The sequence below is a fragment of the Trachinotus anak genome, unplaced genomic scaffold, assembly GCF_046630095.1.
Source record: "Trachinotus anak isolate AG129_WGS33_773 ecotype Australia unplaced genomic scaffold, CSIRO_AGI_Tana_v1 ptg000002l, whole genome shotgun sequence".
Classification (NCBI taxonomy): Eukaryota; Metazoa; Chordata; class Actinopteri; order Carangiformes; family Carangidae; genus Trachinotus; species Trachinotus anak.
The window spans coordinates 4503605-4521330 of NW_027273853.1; the positions used below are offsets into that span (position 1 = coordinate 4503605).

General features: G+C 42.0%; 1 protein-coding gene across 8 annotated transcripts in view; it reads right to left on the reverse strand.

Moving 5' to 3' along the window:
• Window positions 1-6228: 6228 nt before the first annotated feature.
• LOC139629084 (transcription factor SOX-6-like) overlaps window positions 6229-17726 on the reverse strand; it is a 117639-nt gene continuing 106141 nt past the window's right edge. For all 8 annotated transcript variants that reach the window (XM_071491492.1, XM_071491508.1, XM_071491482.1 and 5 more), the window contains 4 exons: window positions 14774-14882; window positions 13486-13656; window positions 11680-11893; window positions 6229-9382 (listed from right to left, as the gene is read on the reverse strand). In XM_071491492.1, coding sequence (XP_071347593.1) covers window positions 9034-9382; window positions 11680-11893; window positions 13486-13656; window positions 14774-14882 — 843 coding nt within the window. In that variant the 3' untranslated portion in view covers window positions 6229-9033. The remainder of the gene's footprint in view (window positions 9383-11679; window positions 11894-13485; window positions 13657-14773; window positions 14883-17726) is intronic.

The following is a 17726-nucleotide window of genomic DNA, read 5'->3' on the forward strand; positions in this document are numbered from 1 at the left end:
GACTGGATGGCAGAGAGTACAAAGCTCATTAGCTCTACAGTCTAATCCTTCAAATCAGTGTTGACTTTTTCAGTGTTCTACCAAGACCGCGACCTTTCTCGAAATTTAACCGAGTGCTCTGGTTGCCTAACCTTGTGATATATTTGTCATAACCACAAAGTTTCCAGAACCTTAACCAAGTGCTTTGAGTTGCCTAAACGTAATCATGGAGCCCTTAATCAGGCTTTAGTTGCCAGGAGCGGATACTGTAGGGAAAACAAATGAAGACAAAACTTGACAAAACTCACCACATGGTCCAAAGTTTAGCAGCTCTTCTAGAGCTTTTGATCATGGCCTTCATCAGAAGATGGAGTTTGCCCACTTGAAATGGGATTGTAGATGTTTAAATTTCCATTCTTCTGAGCACTTAAAGGGAAAAATTACACCAGAGATGAACAACAACACTGAGCCTTGTGTCCCAAAAGCATCTTAAGATGATGATCATAAGACTCAGCTCATGAATCATTTTAAGTTTAACCTTTCAAAACCTTTTACACACCATCCCACCCATGGGAGACTTTGGCCCAGGTTGCACCACTTGTGTGTGTGTCTGAATGGACAATGGGCGGCACTGTCACCTCACAGCAAGAAGGTTCTGGGTTCGAACCTGCGGCCTGGGGCCTTTCTGTGTGGAGTTTGCATGTTCTCCCTGTGTCAGCATGGGTTCCCTCCGGGTACTCCGGCTTCCTCCCACAGTCCAAAGACACGCACATTAGGTTAATTAGAAGAGACTCTAAATTGCCCGTAGCTTTGTGAGTGAGTTTGTTTGGTTGTTTGTCTCTATATGTCAGCCCTGTGATAGACTGGTGACTTGTCCAGAGTGTACCCAGCCCAACAGTAGCAGTAAAGGTTGAAGGGTTAAAACCCTTGAAAGTGATTGGAGAAAACAAGGATGTGAATACCTCTAATGAAAACATGAAACATACATTGAAATTGTAATACATTGAAATATTAGAAGGCGACACAGTGTTGCAGTGAGCAGCAGTGTCGCCTCACAGCAGGAGGTTCAGCCCAGGCCTTTCTGTGTGGCGTTAACATGTTATCCCTCTCCTGGTGGTCCAGTGTCCTCCCACAGTCCAAAGACATTAAGGGAAGGTTAACCGGTGACTCTATATCGCCCGTAGGTGTGAACATTTGTCTCTATGTGTCCGCCGTCTGATAGACTGGCAACCTGTCCAGGGTGAATTCCACCTCTTGCCTCGCTGGGATTGGCTGTTGCTAATGGATGGATGGATGAAATGTTGCACTACAATAAGATAAGTTCAAGTGTGAAACTTTGCTATTGAACTCTGTTTGATGTAACATTTTGTTTAAATCCAAGGTTGTTGAGTTTGTCGCTAACTGGTAGCTTGGCGCGCTTCATACCATTTTGTGAGCAATAAACTGATGTGTAGTCAGTGAGACAAACACATCAGACTATGCAAAATGGATGCAACATGCTCAGAAGTGTCCCTTTCTCTGCGTAACTGTGTCTAGTGTCTTTATCTCTGAGGAAAGCACAAAAGAGAATGTGATTGTGAAATCAGTAGAGAGGATGACAGCAGGTCAGATGAAGGGGGGACTGGCAACAATGCCGTTCTTTACCTCCCCATGGTCGCGCACAGTTCCACTGATCAAGGCTACAGCCGTGTCTTTGAGTCAAACAATCCAGCTGCTTTCAAAGCGGCATTTTTCGTTAAACATATAATATTTAATTAGCGGACTAATGCACTTAAAACGACCCAAGGACTTTGCTTCAAAAAGGAAAAATTGGCCTTTTGTCCGTTGCCCATTTTCCTGAATAAGTGCTGTAGATTTTTTTTTTTCAGTTCTAACTGCATTAAAAAAAAAAGAAGTATAGGCCTTTATGCAATGTTTCAAAGACATGGAAACACAGACACAGCTAAAGAAACTCCTTTCAACAGGATTTTTTTGTATGAATTTCTTTTATTCAGGTAATGCATTTAGCTTTTTAGTTATTGTTGAAGGCCTCCCAAGGCTGCTGACCTTTGGAATTCTAATAAGCCCCCCTCCCAATTTATAATTGTTATCAATTTTCATTAGCTGAAAAATGTCCAACAGTGTATTCAAGGGAAGGTTTTACAACTAATGTACGGTACATTTCTCCCTAAAATTAGATTGATTAGTTTTCTCAGTATGAGTATATTGGGGAAAAAAATTTTTGTTTGTAAGTTTCAAGGGATGCACTGAAAGCCCGACTTAAAACACATGCTTTGTCATATCCATTCATTAGCTATACTGCTTATCGCTGAGGGCCGCGGCCTACCAGCATGAAAACTCCACACAGGAAGGCAGCAGCAGGTTCGAACCCAGAATCTTCAGAGTGTTAACCACTGCACCACAGTGTTGCCTACACATGCTTTAGTTATATAAAGTCCTGCTACTTTTGATGATAAAAACAACTTATATATTTTTTTTTTCATTTTATTTATTTACCTTAAAACTTCAATTAGAAGCCAAGTCTCAATTAAACGCCAAGTCCCTTGTTCTGGCCCGGTGTGGCTGCACATTTTGTCTAATAAACGCAGGTCTCAATTAGACGCCAGGTTCCTTGGATGTGTTGTCATTTTTTGCAGATTGTCACAAGAGTGAGTGACGTTCACGGTCAAAAACCATGGCAGCAAAGAGAAAAAGGTCAAATGTGAGAAAAATGTCAAATTTAAGTTATCAAATTTACTCATGCAATTAAAGGTTTAAATAACTCTCTCTCTCTCTGGGTTGGCCTAGATGCACTGTCTCTCAGAGCTACATCAAGTGAATGATTGGTAACATGTTATTTGATATTCATACTGGTTTAAAGAATCAGTTTGATAGTAATTCCTCTCAGTTTTGTGCGAAAGGAATTAAAGGCCTGTCCCAAATATAATGAATCCAGTGACTGAAGCAATGAAAAACCTGGGTTATCAGCTGAACTGTTACATTATTCATATTTATTTATCTATCATCATAATTTTTCGCAGATCTTCATGGTCCCCAGAGGATGAATCCACCAGGTGTCAACTGCGATTGGATGGACATTAAATTTTCATTTTCCAAACACATGGAGAGTTATTGACACTACCATCAGCCTGTAGGTTTTTGGTTGTTCCCCAGCAAAGACCTACCAGACGACAGATGTGTGGTATTGATTGATTATTGATTGATTGAGTATTGATTATTGATAACACCATTACCTACACAGCTGTTCCTGGTCTCTCTCTCTCTCTTCTCTCCTCTCTCCTCCCCCACCCCCCCTTTTTTATCTCTTCCTAAACCCAACCGGTCGAGGCAGACGGCCGCCCACCCTGAGCCCGGTTCTGTTGGAGGTTTCTTCCTGTTAAAAGGGAGTTTTTCCTCCCCCCTGTCGCCAAGCGCTTGCTCGTTGTGGGAACTGTTGGGTTTTTCTCTTTAACAAAGTAAGGTCCTGACCTTACTCTGTAAAGTGCCTTGAGATAATGTGTATTATGATTTGGCGCTATACAAATAAAATTGAATTGAATTGAAATTGAATTGGTACAGTGGGAATACAAAAATGCTATTTATATTTATATTAAAAAAAAACATTCATGTCTGACCTTAAATTACCTGAACTTTTCTATGAACATCTAGACGAGTTTTTATCCACAAAATGAGACAAACAGAGCTCATCATGAAACATGATCAACTCAGAGGAAGTGCAGGGGTCAATTATCTCTGTTTTGAATCAAAAGCATTTGAATGATTAAGCATCATCAGCTCTTAGCTCAAAGAGGACGGCAGCTTGCTGCAGCACCGTGACCGTTCTGTGTGCTTTAATGAGTAGTGGAGCCTCCATGATCATAAACATGGTGGCTTTGATGCCTCATTGAAAGAGCCTCTCCAACACGTCTGAAGGGGGCTCCTCCTTTGTAATAACAATTTATAATTCTCTTGATCTAAAGGCCCGATCGGTGAGGGGAAGTGGGGGGGGGGGGGGGGGGGGGGGGGTTGTTCCTTCTACTCTTCAAGATGGTTTTTAAAAATCAAAAAGTGAATTTGCCTAGGGGGTCCATCCAAGACCAGGCTTTCATGAAGAAAGCCTGTCATTATGCCTCATCAACCCCACACACACACACACACACACTCACACACCAAACCCAGGAGAAAAGAAAGGTAAATTCAAAGCCAGTGTAATTACCGCTCAGTTTATCACTATGTCAATTTCTCCCTCACTTGAGAAGAACAATTAGCACGATAACTAGGCAAGTGTCACTCTTTACTGCCAGACATCCGGTTTTAACTTCATCTTTTCTTTGTCTGCTCTCAGTGATAATGCATTTGGTAACTGCAGTTTCCTGGTTAATAAACACTACAGCGGATCCATTCATATGAAAACGATTCCTGCAAATTCATCTCGTAGAAAAGCAAGTTAGGTTCAATAACATTAAGTACAAGTATGGATCTTCTCTCAAGTTCCCCACCTCTCAAAAATGTTTTGCCTCTTGTGACTTCACACTGATGTTTGACCCTCGCTGTGCAGAAGAAGAAGTTTCAGACATGTGATTTTGTGATATCACGAGTTTAGAAACCAGGTCATGGTCCAGCAGGCACCTTCCCAGGTAGCAAAATCAAACTTCTGTCCCTGTACACTCCCCAGTTCCATGGCCCGAGTCTGGCCCACACACCTCCACATTTGGGTAGATTCCAGCTGTTTTCCTCTGGTGTTGACTGACAGCCGGAAGATTTTCTGTGTGTGCACCAGAATTGGTCCAGATGTGGAAGTGGCATTCGATCATCATACTGTATATGGGTCAGACTTGGGCCGTAGAACCGTACACTGGGCCAGAAGAAACACAAGCATGTGGCCCGAGAACAGACCAGATGTATCCTGATATCTAGGTAAGTGTGATCTCTACTGTATGTACATTTTCTCAATGAGGGTGGGAGAGTAAATGTATTTTTTAGAATTTTTAATGAGGTAATTTAAATTATTTTTGTGTAGTATGTATATGTGTTAACACATATCTGAAGGGAACTAAACCAAACAGTGTGGAACCTTCCTCATTAGGACAATTCAAGAGTGCATCAGCTGAAATACCACGGAGAACAGTCTCCTACTTGTTCTTTATGACTCGTTTTCAGACGTAGCAAACCTCTCCCAGCTCTCATACTCCATGTGCACAACGTCTAAAAATTATTTTCAAATATGACATGAGGTCTACTTCACTATTACAGGGTCTACTATGTTATTTTGAGGGCTAATCACTTAACATCTCACTACCAGGAGCTTTAACAACTGGGAAAACTGAATGGAAAGTGAGGATTACGTCAGTTTCCTTCGGGGATTAATGAAGCTTGTATGTATATATATTTATATATATATGAATGTGTGTATCAGGCTATGTGTGTATCAAGCTATGACTGCACTGTAATGAAGTACACTATCCTTTGTTAAGGTGCTGAAAGCTTTGCATAGGCTTACACAAGCAAGCACACACAGAAACAATCTGTCAACTTGCAAACAGCTAAATGTTCATCCTGCAGAAAGGAAAAAGGAAATGTAAATTATGATGACTTATTTAACGAGATTAGCATGGCAACAGCACAAGTATGATTTCAAACACCCCTCCCAACTAAAAGCTATAGCACTTCACACACACACACACACACACACACACAGAAAAGCACACAAAGGAGTGTGTGACAAACTTGCCGGCGCCCCTCGCAGGGTGACGCTACAGTTGATTTGGGAATTACAATTAGATTTATGATGTGGCTGCGTATGGCTGCGCTCTCTGTTTCTCTCCCTGAAATGCTGGGATTGGCTGCAGTGAGCACCGGCGCCGTGGCGTATACACCACAGCACAGTCAGAATGTGTGGCGTTACCTCACACAACACACACACAACGCACACACTCACACACAACACACACACGCACACACAATGGAACAATAGGCCACATTTACTGTAATGGGCCACCAAAATATAAAGACCAAGTGGAATAGCTCAACTTTGGAAACAGAAAGCCTTGTGTTGGAAATTATTAGATCCCTGGAAAGTAAGAGCTCTATTTTAGAGTAATGGAAATAAAAATTCATGCAGTACTACCTGAAACTTGTGCACAGTGCTTTCACGCGCAGAACACAAAAGGCACAACAACTTTTCTGCAAATGTAGTTTTACAAAAGATTCAGCTCTTGTTTTTCCCCAAAAGTCAAAGAAATACTTGAAGAACGACAATGAAGTGACAGGTTTGTAAGGAAAAATCTCAAGTCTTAACTTTTTATTTATTTATTTATTTAATTTTTTTTTTTTTTGGATTGTCTTTCTCACCATGTTTTATTGACACTTTTTAGAGCCAAAGCTGGCTAATAAATACAATGAAATGTTAAAACGCACAATTGAATTTCAAATACAATACTCATCACAAAAATGTGTATGACCAGAAAACTTGTGTTCTGCTTCTGCAGGTCACAACTGACAAAGAGCATGAGGTTACCTTTTTTTTTTTTTTTTAAAGAGGTCAGAGGTGATAGGACCCCTTCAGGCTGCGCTAGAGCTGCGGCAATGAAAGTTTTTGCTTAAATAAATGAAATGTTTCTAAAGAAATGGCAATTTACTGGTGCCTGGCATGTTCGAGGCCTCCTCCACTTGTGACTGTTCTAATTTATCATGTTGCAAATCAAACAACAACTTCACATTAGTCAATACTAAAAAAAAACAAAACAAAAAAAACAAAACAAAACATAGAATTTATATCCAGTGCTTAGGATGTGTATGACACTACCAGAAATGTCTATGCATGAGGCTTTTTCCCATATTGCAAGCAAAAACCAATGTTCAGTCCCAGCTTGTGAAGCTTTTCCCAAGTAAAAAAAAAAAAAAAAAAAAAGAAATTGCCAGATATGGTCACCAAGAGAAGACGTGTGGAAACAGCTAAACAGAGCACCCAGAAACCACCTGAGGTCACAGGTGTTGAAAATGGAAACATGTTCAAACTGCGGAGAGAGTGGTGAAAACAGACAAAGAAAAAAAAAAAAACATGACGTGTCTTCAGAGAAAGAATGTGACATCTGAGTAAAATAGAGGAAAAAGCGTGCACACCCAGCTCGGTGCTGACCACTGGGCCGCACCGAGACGACTTCAGACTGTGGAAAAACTTGTGTGTGCTCTAAACCGGGGTTGGTTGTGACTGAGAGGCTGAGTGAGAATTATGCACCTTTTTTTTTTTTCCTCCATTCTTCTCTAAATAATTTACTTGTCTGTAAAATATACATGCAACGTAGAAAAAGGTACCCTTTTTGAAATAACATACCTATTAAACCCATTTTTTTTTCAACTATATAAATTCTTTTTTTAAAACACAAGTTTGGTGTATCTTTCCCCACGTGACATTTAAAAATATCAACAAGCTAATAAAAATAGTAACATTTTGTACATTTTTGTACCGATTCAAAACACAATTCAAAATACAGTGAAGGGATCCAGAATATTAGAAACTCTAATCCTACAGTAGGGTCTTCCTGGGGCAGCTCCTTCCCCTCTCCTATGATGCTGATTGAACAGAGCTCAAGGTTCACTTTTAAGACTTGTAAATTATCTTAAGTGTCTTGGAAATTAAGCCAAAAAAAATGTCTTTACCTTTCGTCTGATTGAAAGTGACAAATGCTAAATGTCGGGGGTTTGGTTCACTGTACTGCACTTGCTGCACAATGTGTTAAGTGTTTGGCCTCAAGGAACTGTGGGCAATGTGGTTTATGAAAGCACCAATGCAGTGGAATAGAAGAGCAGGCTCCTTCGATGCTGCGATGCTGCTCTTCTAACTATATCTGAAAGCCGGAGGGGCTGCCAGAGAGCGACACAAAATGTGTGTGTGTGTGTTTGTGTGTGTGTGTGTGTGTGTGTGTGTGTGTGTGTGTGTGTGTGTGTGTGTGTGTGTGTGACTGAGCGAGCGCGATGAGAACACATCCTCCCTGAGCGCTGCCTGTGATTGGGCCAGGAGGGGAGCCAGCAGTTACCCAGTAGGAACTCATCTCATCAGATAGAAAAAGCTGATTGTATAAGACTTTTTTGCAGCATTGGAAGTTAAGACTACAACATCCCAAGTGAATGTGAATGTAGGTTTGGCACATTTGAAGAAAACCTGTACAATGACTGGGTACTAATTTACTTACTTAATAATAATAATAATAATAATAATAATAATGTTATATAGGGGATTTTACTCCCTTTATTTAATTGACAATCTGAAAAGTCCTACCACTCTTTGTATGAAAACGAAAAAAAAAAACAAAAAAAACACATTCACAAGCTGGCACATCATACCTGAGCTGGGATATTTAAAAAAAAATCTAACAGTAATGTAATGTAAGCAGTTTGTCAGAAAAAAAAGATGTAGATGCACTGTATTCGTAAGAAAACAAAAGTAAGACTATAAGATTACAAGAGCTAGGATTTATATTAAAACTTTTCAAATTTCAAGTTCCGACAGTCCAGAGTTCGTACAGGCAGTGACCTGTCAGAAAAGTCTATAGAACAAAAAACAAAAAGGAAAAAAAAACACAAAAAGGTAAATACATAATGATAAAAACTAAATCACTCTTTAAACATTTAAGACCAAATAGCTGTTGAAGACCAATTCCTGATGCTTCAAAATCCATGCATGCTCTTTACAAACCACACAGCTCCATGTGTTTGTCGCTCTCACTCTCTCTTCTAACTCTTGTTCGCTCCGGTTAAGATTGTCAAAGTTGTAGGAAACTGAAGTTCGTTGTCAGCTGGATGTTTGAATGTCTGTTCAGGTTGTGTTCTCGGGTCACATTTTTTTCCCATCAGCCCTCTTCTTCAAATGGCTGCCATCAATACACTGTCCCATGAACTTTCTGAGCATGTCCGCTGAGTTTAAATCCTGTCTGGGCACGCTCAGTGCACGACGCAGCATGTCCTGAAAGGTCACCTGAAGGTCTCTGTAATAAACTATGCTTTTAAAAAGTGTTTCTGAGTATAACGGGAGTTTTTTTATTTTTCTCTTTTTACAAACTGACACCCTGAGAACACTCAGTTGGCACTGACGGCCTCCCGTGTCTCGTGGTCACTGCTATAGTCTGACTTGGGCTCGTCCTCAAAGTCCTCGTACATGTCCATGTCGTCGTCTCCATTGGTGGGGTCGCTGGGCAGATCCAAGGCTCTGACCCCACCGCCGTTGCTGCCCCCGCCGCTGCCGGGCTCAGACTTGATCCCATACGTGCTCTGGATGACGGGGATGGCTGGTTCAGGGCTGGCTGAGTTGCTGGAGCAGTCCGAGGTCAGGTGTGGGGATGGTGTGGCTGTTGTTGCCATGGTTATGGCACCTGGGTAAACTCCTACTCCGCCAGGGCTGCTGCCGAGAGGAATCGGTGGCTGAGGCCTGAGAAACAAGGGAAGGAGAAAAGGTGTTACACAGAGGTTTATTCATAATATTTAACAACCTTAAAGGAAATATTTCTAAGTTTTCTCTGTCGCGGAACATGGTTTCTCTCTGGGAGCAGGTGGTGGTGATGGTCGCTTGACAAGAGCTTCGGCCATTGTTGTGTTTACAAGACAAGAGGTTATAATACATCCTCTGAGCAGCGCTACGTCTTTCAGGCAGATTGGAGGCTGCAGTGAGTCGCTATTAGAAAGTTCCAACACAGGCCAGGGCTAGCTGGTTAGCATGCTAACTTCAGCAGAAGAAAAGACGTGATAGAGGCAAGAGTTAACATTGGCGTTGCTTTCCACCACTGCTGGTGAGTGAAGGAATAAAGTTTGATGCAGAACTCACAATGTTTGGTAAGTAAACGGCTGTTAATGCTAACGCTAGCTATGTAGCAATAGCAAAACTTGCAAATAGCTGCTTTAATATACAAAATATAATGTATAGTTAAAAAAAATACAGAAATCTGGAAACATCCTCACATTTGACAGCTGTTTAGATATTTCAGTTTGGACTGACTGAGCGACATTAGCATGTTGTTAGCACTGCTAAAGAGGTAAAAGAAAATAAACACACTGCATTGAAAAATAAATAAAAAATAAATAAATACCAAAGGTCATAGTCACAGTCAACACGTCAGTTGCTGATGATGCCACACAGCTGACAGCTTTTGACTGATTGGTTAGTGATTCATTTCAACCTTTGAACAAACTGCTTTGAACAAAACATTAATTCTGAGGCCGCTAACAGCCCCGCTCCTCATCCCGGGCATGTCCTAACAGGGAGCGCTCCCTGCCAGCTCACAGCCGCCTCGGCTAAATAACCTGTTAAGATACAGATGGAATGAGGGTAAACGTACATCACTCAAACAGGCCCTCTGGCTCCTCAAATGAGCCACATAAAGCAGGAAAATTGCTGTCACTTTTCTCACCTAACAGTTTTCCCTCCTCTGTCTCCTGAAACAATTACGGCCGTCCGCCCTGACGGACTCATTTTCACATTAAACTCTTTAAAACAACACCGCTGTAGTTATATGGAATGTGCCAGAAACTGGTTGTGTACTGGTTTCTAGAAGCTATTTGATTTAACTTTGATTGAGAGTCCAGGCCTGAAGAATCATACGCTTTTTTCTTTTTTGCAGTTGCTTGACCACACACAGTAAATGTGGCATTTAGCTTGTGACGTCTGCCTCGCTCTTGTTCCCTCTCAAACATCTGCTTACATTTCATATTCCACTATGTCTGTCTGTGTCCAATTTCACTGCCCGCAAGCGCCCCGCATTGTCCTAATTTAATAAATGACAAGCTATTAAAAATCGCTCCTATTCAAAGCCGTGGCCTCTGGTAAATCCATCTCAAACACAGGCCACTGTGATGGCTTTAAACACATTCATGGCTGGTTCCTATTAAGACAATGCCACTGTTTTTCCCCTCACTGACTACACTCTAAAAAATATAATGCTCTTCAGCAAACGTTTAAAGGGTTTTGCAGATAGAACCACAGGAGGCTCCAAGAAGAAATTGTTCTTAAAGGGTCCATAAACCCTGATGGTCACTCCACAAACCTCTAGCAAATGGATGTAGTTAAGAATATTTCTTTTATATTCATACTGACACACTAATAAAAAAAAAGATCTGACAAAAAAGTGCAAAGAAACAATGTGATTGCTTTTAAAGTATCTGAATTAAAAAAACTAAAAAATAAATAAAAATACATTTGTTGGTTACGTATTGGCGCTTAAATTTTTTTAAAGTATCCATAATCCGTCTGGCATGATGGTGTGTTTATGAAAGAAACAACTCAACTGAAAGGTCACAGGTGCAACAGTAAAGGAGTTGTTGTCTGTGTGAAGGCTTGCGGCTGTCGATGCACAAAGACCAGAGTGAAAAGTGCTAAATTCCTCCTACAAAATGCAGCGATGGAGAAAGTGCGTCAGACAAACTGCTTCTGTTGAAATGTGCAAAATGCTGATGTAACACAGATAATTCAATCGCAAACTGTTAATAAGATAGGATGAAAACAATGTCAGGATGAAAACAATGTCTGCAAAGGGAAAAGAATAGATTCAAGTGTGTGTTGTTTCCTGGTATTTAATCATTATTACACATTAAGGCCATTTGAAGGTCTTGTCTGTGTAAAACAGGCTCATTTAAAATTCAATTTTAACACCACACAAATTTGAAGCTTTCCCTGAAACAAGTGCAAGCACTATAAAAAGCTAAGTGACGTTCAGGGACGGCAGTGGCACTCACCCCACAAAGAACTGCCTCATCTCCTGACGTCGTGACCGCATCATCTGCTTGTACTCTCCGATGCGCAGCTTCTTGCCGTCGATGATGCAGGTCCTCTTGGGCCGCGGCTTGTACTTGTAGTTGGGATATTTCTCCAAGTGGATCTTGCTCAAGCGGGCCTGCTCCTCGTAGTACGGCTGTTTCTCCTGGTTGGTCATGGCTTTCCAGCGAGAGCCTGGAGCAAAGGATTGAGATTTTAGTTTTGTTTCACTTTTACTTTGTCATAAAACATATATGTATGGTAAGAAATAAAGATTATGGGTTGACAAGAATCACAGCGACAAAAAAAGTAATTTCCTCACATTTAGGGAGTTTAGGGAAACAGGTTTTGACATGCTTTGCTGAACTATTTCAGTGACACTGGTTGAGTTTGTGGTAAAACAGATTAAATGATCCAACAGGACTAACATGCTGCCATTTCAGCTGCACTTTATTTAAGTAATTCAAAAGAGGCTCACATCCTTGGCCTATACATAAATCTTTACCATCTTTGGTTGTTTCTGAAGCTTAAATATTATCATGTGAACAGACACCATTGAGTCTTTAACCAAGGGAAATCAGGAGTGGATTACACTCTGCTTCTTCTTGGCTCAATAAGAACGACACATTGTGGTCTTTATTATTTTCCCTGGTAAGAGGACCTTCTGAAGAAGTGGACAGGGCCATTACTGCAGGAATGCAGCACATCTGTGAAGCACTCCGACAACTGATTATACACACTCCGCCTCGCTCCTCTGTTTATCAAGGTTTATCACAAACGAGTCTTGTACTTTTGTGACACAGGAAACAGGGAGGAGTTTTTTGTTTTTTTTAAGCCTGCCACCCACTCCCCTGAGTCCAGCTGTGTTATTACATTAGGAAGACATGCATTGTACACACGCAGCTACATACACACACAGAATTGTGCACTTTGAGCTCTGCTTTTTGTTCCAGTGCTGCCACAGACACTTGATATATATCTCTTCGTGCTTCCTGCCAACAGGATCTTACTGTTCATATATTAAACAAATAATTTCACCATGATGGAGGAGTTTAAATTTCTCATTTGAATTCAAAATTCTGTCATAGGTGTATTTTACATCCAACTAATTCAAAAAGCATTTTGCAGAACACAAAACCTCCCTTTATCTGAGCCCATTCAAAGCTTTAAGTCAATGAGACAGACCCACCTAAGAAAAAGCAATTTGTTAATGTTGCTCAGGAGGAGCATTCACATTCAGCAGCCCTCAAGCTCACTGGAGCCCTGCGCTGGACAGTGGACGTCTTAAGAATGTTTTGCGCACAACCGTCACGCTCAGCACCGTGTGAATGGCTATCTGTGTCGAGGAGGTTAGTATCAACACGGCTGCTTTTTAACTGAATGCATCCATCACACTGGTCAGGCTGACACAGTGGAGCTCTGTGTGCAGAGTGTTCCAGGTTGAGAAACACTGGTCCTTCTTATAGTCTGCAGAAGACTGGTAAGAAACCCTGTGAACTGTAGGAAACAGTGGCAGAGTATAAGGTAATGAGCAGAAAGGCTGACCTTTGAAGGAGATCGACTATCAGATGCACTGAGTCTTTAAATCAGACAATGGAAGGATGCAAATGTTTTTTTTTCATCAATAATTGTAAGCCGTACCACTCATCGGTTTCACTGTTTTATTTATTCAGTTTTCACAAGAAAAGATTCAGTTTAAGACTGGGAGCTTGGTGCCTGCAGTTTGTGGTTCAGGTTTAGCGTTGAATGCTGTTTCTCCTGTCAAGCACAAATCTGTAAAATCTCACCCAGGATCTTGCTGATGTTGGAGTTGTGCATGTCGGGGAAGGTCTGCAGGATCTTCCTCCTCTCGTCTTTGGCCCACACCATGAAGGCGTTCATGGGCCTCTTGATATGGGGCTCGTTGGCGTTCCTGCCCCGCGCCTCCCTGAACACTCGCGCCTCCGTGATATTACTCCCTGTGTGACACAAAGGAATGACACTTCCTGTAGTTCACTGACACATTCATCGTTCATACTTTCACACTTTAAATGCAGCACTGATAAGGATTAGTCCTGTCTCTCTTCACCCCCCTGAGGCCCCTTTTCGGCTTCTTGTAAGAGGATGTGTAACAAAGATGCGATGGGGGTCTTGTCGGGATGCCCTCAACATGCTCACACAAACAGATAGTATCTCAGTGCCTATGCTCCTGTGTTTACTCCTCTGACTCTAAACTAAACCACGATGAGCACTCCTCAACCCCTCATTGCCTGTAAACAGTTGTGCTTTATGAGAAACAGGTGGGTTGAGGAAACACAAAGTCACTGTCCTTGCACTTTGTTCAGAGAAAGACACAGTGATTGTATTTCAAGCAATTTTTCATATCTGGAACATTCAGATATATGAAGTCAATGAATTCATTAAAATCATTTGCAGTAACTGTCATTAACTACACCAGACTTGCGGCCTGTCTTTGCCTGCTTTTGTTTGCATACTTGCGCTGGGTGGGACCTTATGTCACAAACACTAGCTGAGGAAAAAAGGAGGAGAATTCAGACTCTTGTCCTGTACTTGCAGAAATAATAACAGTGTAAAATTTTTGAAGAGCGTAAAATGTTGACACTGAGCGCTGTGTTTAGCCATGGAGGGTGTCCTTCACCGTCGCTTCCTGAGGAGCACAATAAATATTTGTGTTTGCTGAATACCTGTATGTTCTAGCCTTCTGGCAGATGCCTTCTCCTCCACTGGAGCTCTGACATACGAGGGCCCCAGAGGTACAGATCTCTTCTACGTGGGGCCCACCGAATTAAGGGTCACTGGTATTGATTTAGTCTGAACAGGATGCGACTGCCTCTAACTTAGACTCTGCTTCTCAGAACTCCAGCAGCTCCTTCCTTTTATATCGCTCTAGCCTTCAATTTCCTATCCTGCTGTTTTTGCATAGATTTCTGAATTACCAAGGTTGTAAGCATAAAAGAGAGCAAGTGTCCAAAAAAACCAAATCCAACACACCAGGAAAAGAATTATGATTGAGATTAAAAAGGAAACCAAAAAAAAAAAAGAAACAGCTTTGATTTAAGAAGTGAAAGCACTTACCATCCAGATCTTCTGGTCTTGTCAGGTCAATGACTCGATGGACCATCTTCCCAGCATCCTCTCCGAGCTTCCCCAGGTGCTGGCTCAGCGTCTCATAATGCAGCCGTTCCTGCAACACAAGAAAAGGTTTGAGTGGTTACTAAAAGCAAGCTGCTTGAGAAATGTGAAATTAGCTCCCAAAAAATTACATTCTTTGAACTTTAAGTTTTCAGTTTGTATTATTTAAAGGTCCCATATTGTATAAAGTGAGATTTCCCTGTGTTTTTCCCCCCATATTAATACAGTGAAAGTATCAAAGCCTCAGTCCACAGAGGAATACACACAGCCTGTATTCAGAAACTGAGCCTTAAAACCAGCCGTCAGGTCTTCTGTAACTTTGTGATGTCACAGTAGGCACAGCCTTCAGCCATTTCCCAAGTTTGGACCATCAGGACCCACCATCCAACCTTGTCGGATTTGGTTTCTCTGAGTGTTTACCTGAAATCTGCTAAGCCATCTATCTGATTGGCTGACTGACCTGTGAGAGGAGATGTAAAACTACACTGAGATGGTTTTTGGTTCTCAAAACCACAAATATGTCTTCTTATGGATATCAACACTTCAAATAAAACCCTGGAAAAGTGTAAAACATGGGACTTTTAATATCTGGATCAAGTTACCTGACATCAAACTTGACCACTTTAATCTGATGCAGCATTACCATTTTTTTATTTATTTATTTTTTTTTGTTTACCGTAACTGAAGGAAATGAGTCATGATGTTGGTTATGCGATAAGCTAATAGACAAGTCGTAGCTGCTTCAAAGCCGTGCTGATCATCAGTGTCTTCCACAACCTCCCATCATCATACACTCCATTTCTGAGTTTCTGTCTTCTTGCCTGCTGCAGCCTGCTGCAGCCTGCCCCAGGGCCTTCCAGCTAAAATTACCCCACCACACTCCCAAACTGTGGTGGAAAACATCGAACCCTCCGCACAGCTACCGCACATCCACGCTCCTCCTCAGCTCTCTTCTCCTCTCTTCTCCTCTGCCCTCCCTCCCTCCCTCGCCGCTCTCCTCCTTTTTCTGGTGACAGAGGCATTTTGTTTGACGCAAGGAATGGTTGCCGGGTGAAGTCATGCCGCGGTAGCCGCTGGCAGAGTTGGTGGAACTTAGGGGCCGGTGTGTACGTGCGTGTGTGTTTGTGTATGTGTGTGTGTGTGTTTATAGATGAGGGGCCGGCGCGGGCCAATGTCAGCACTACGGCAGGGCTGTAATCAGGCCCACCACAGAACATGTGCCTGGGCAGTGCCATGCTCACCGCAGGAAGCAACCGCCTAACAAAGGACTAAAGAAAAGAGAGAAAGAGGGAATGACAGAACGAGATAGAGAGAAACAGAAAAAGAAGAACAGAGGAATGGAAAACTAGTCTAGAGACAAGAATAAGGTCTGGAGTCCAGTGAGGAGTCCTTTATAGCTTTGTTGTGCTTAACAATAGCCTGATGCTCTCAGACTGCTGGAGTGAGCTGCTCTATTGCTAAAACGTGTCCTAGTTTAAATTCTCAAAATGATGCAAAACGTGGCTACTTTGCCAACATCATAATTTCTAAACATCATAAGTAGTTCGAGACACAGCTACGAATATTGCTGGTAAATGGGAGGAGAGTGATGGAAAACCAATGCAGAGTAGAGCTAGGGTTTTGGAAAACGGACGAGGACAGCATCAATAGAGGTGGACTGATCCAAACTACAGATTAACAGCAGACCTGGGTCAAAATCTGCAAATATTCCCTGCGGTTGGTCGACTCTGGTCTACTTGAAAGTTCTTGTGGCAAATGCAATAAGGAGCTGTCTTTGCTTTGTTTAGTCAAGATTGAAATAGGTTTGGCTTGTGCGCCTGCTGGTTTGATACTGGACGGCTGCCTTCTGGAGCAGTATTATAGACTTTTTTTTTTTTTTGAACTTTCACTTTCATGTGACTCCATTTGTATTGTGTTCTCTGTTGGATTAGGCTCCTCTTCTGCGCCACAGACAGACTACCTGTTAAATATAGTCAATGTCAGTCCTGATGCTCATGCAATTACAGTGAAGAGGAAGCTCGCTGCTCAGCAAAAAACTTTTATCTGTCACAACTGTATCTGAATGGCTCTGACACAGTAAAACACATCAATCGCATGCTTGATATTACACTACTATTTAACCCAGGTCTGAATTGGAGCAAAACGAGCACTTGACTTGGGAGTAGACGAGTTGACTAACCAAGGACTAAATTAATTAAATACAATGAGGGATGTGTGCAGGGACAAAGATGAATTAAACCAAGCAGAAGATTGAGATCGAAGTCAAATTAAAAAAAAAAAGCTGAATTACAAAAACAGCAGAAAAGAGGAGCATTCACTGTAATCTGTACAAACAAGTACCACAGAAACAAATCACCATCTGTGCTGCTACAGTATTTTTAACACACTGTTCCTTTCACTGGGTCTGGAGCCCAATATTGCTGCTGAATGTATATTTCTAAATTTAAGAGACACCCGACTCTTTTTGTTCCGCCTGGTCTCTCCTGGTCTTGGCGTTTGCGTCGCTCCACTGTTGCTAGGGTAACGCTCTAAACTTTGCTGTTTTTTTTTTTTTTAATCCACACCGTATTGAGCTCATTACCACAGTTACAACTCGCCCACCGCCAGCACAGCCTGCCTCCAACTGACCCGCAACCGTTTACTGTCTCCTCCCGGACCAATCAAGTTTGGCAACCTCTTCAGTCCCCCCTCGCCCCTCCCTCCCCTCTCTCCTCCTCTTTTTTCTTCCTCGTTCTCTCTCTCTCTCTGTCCTCCTCCAGACTTCGCTGTCAGCCGATAGAGCTGTCAGTCACCCCTGTTCTGTTTTTTTTTTCTACTCCCCTCCTTCTCTCTTTTCACCATTCCTCCTATTCATAGCCCTCAACACCCCACCACCGGCCCACCACCGGCCCTCCAC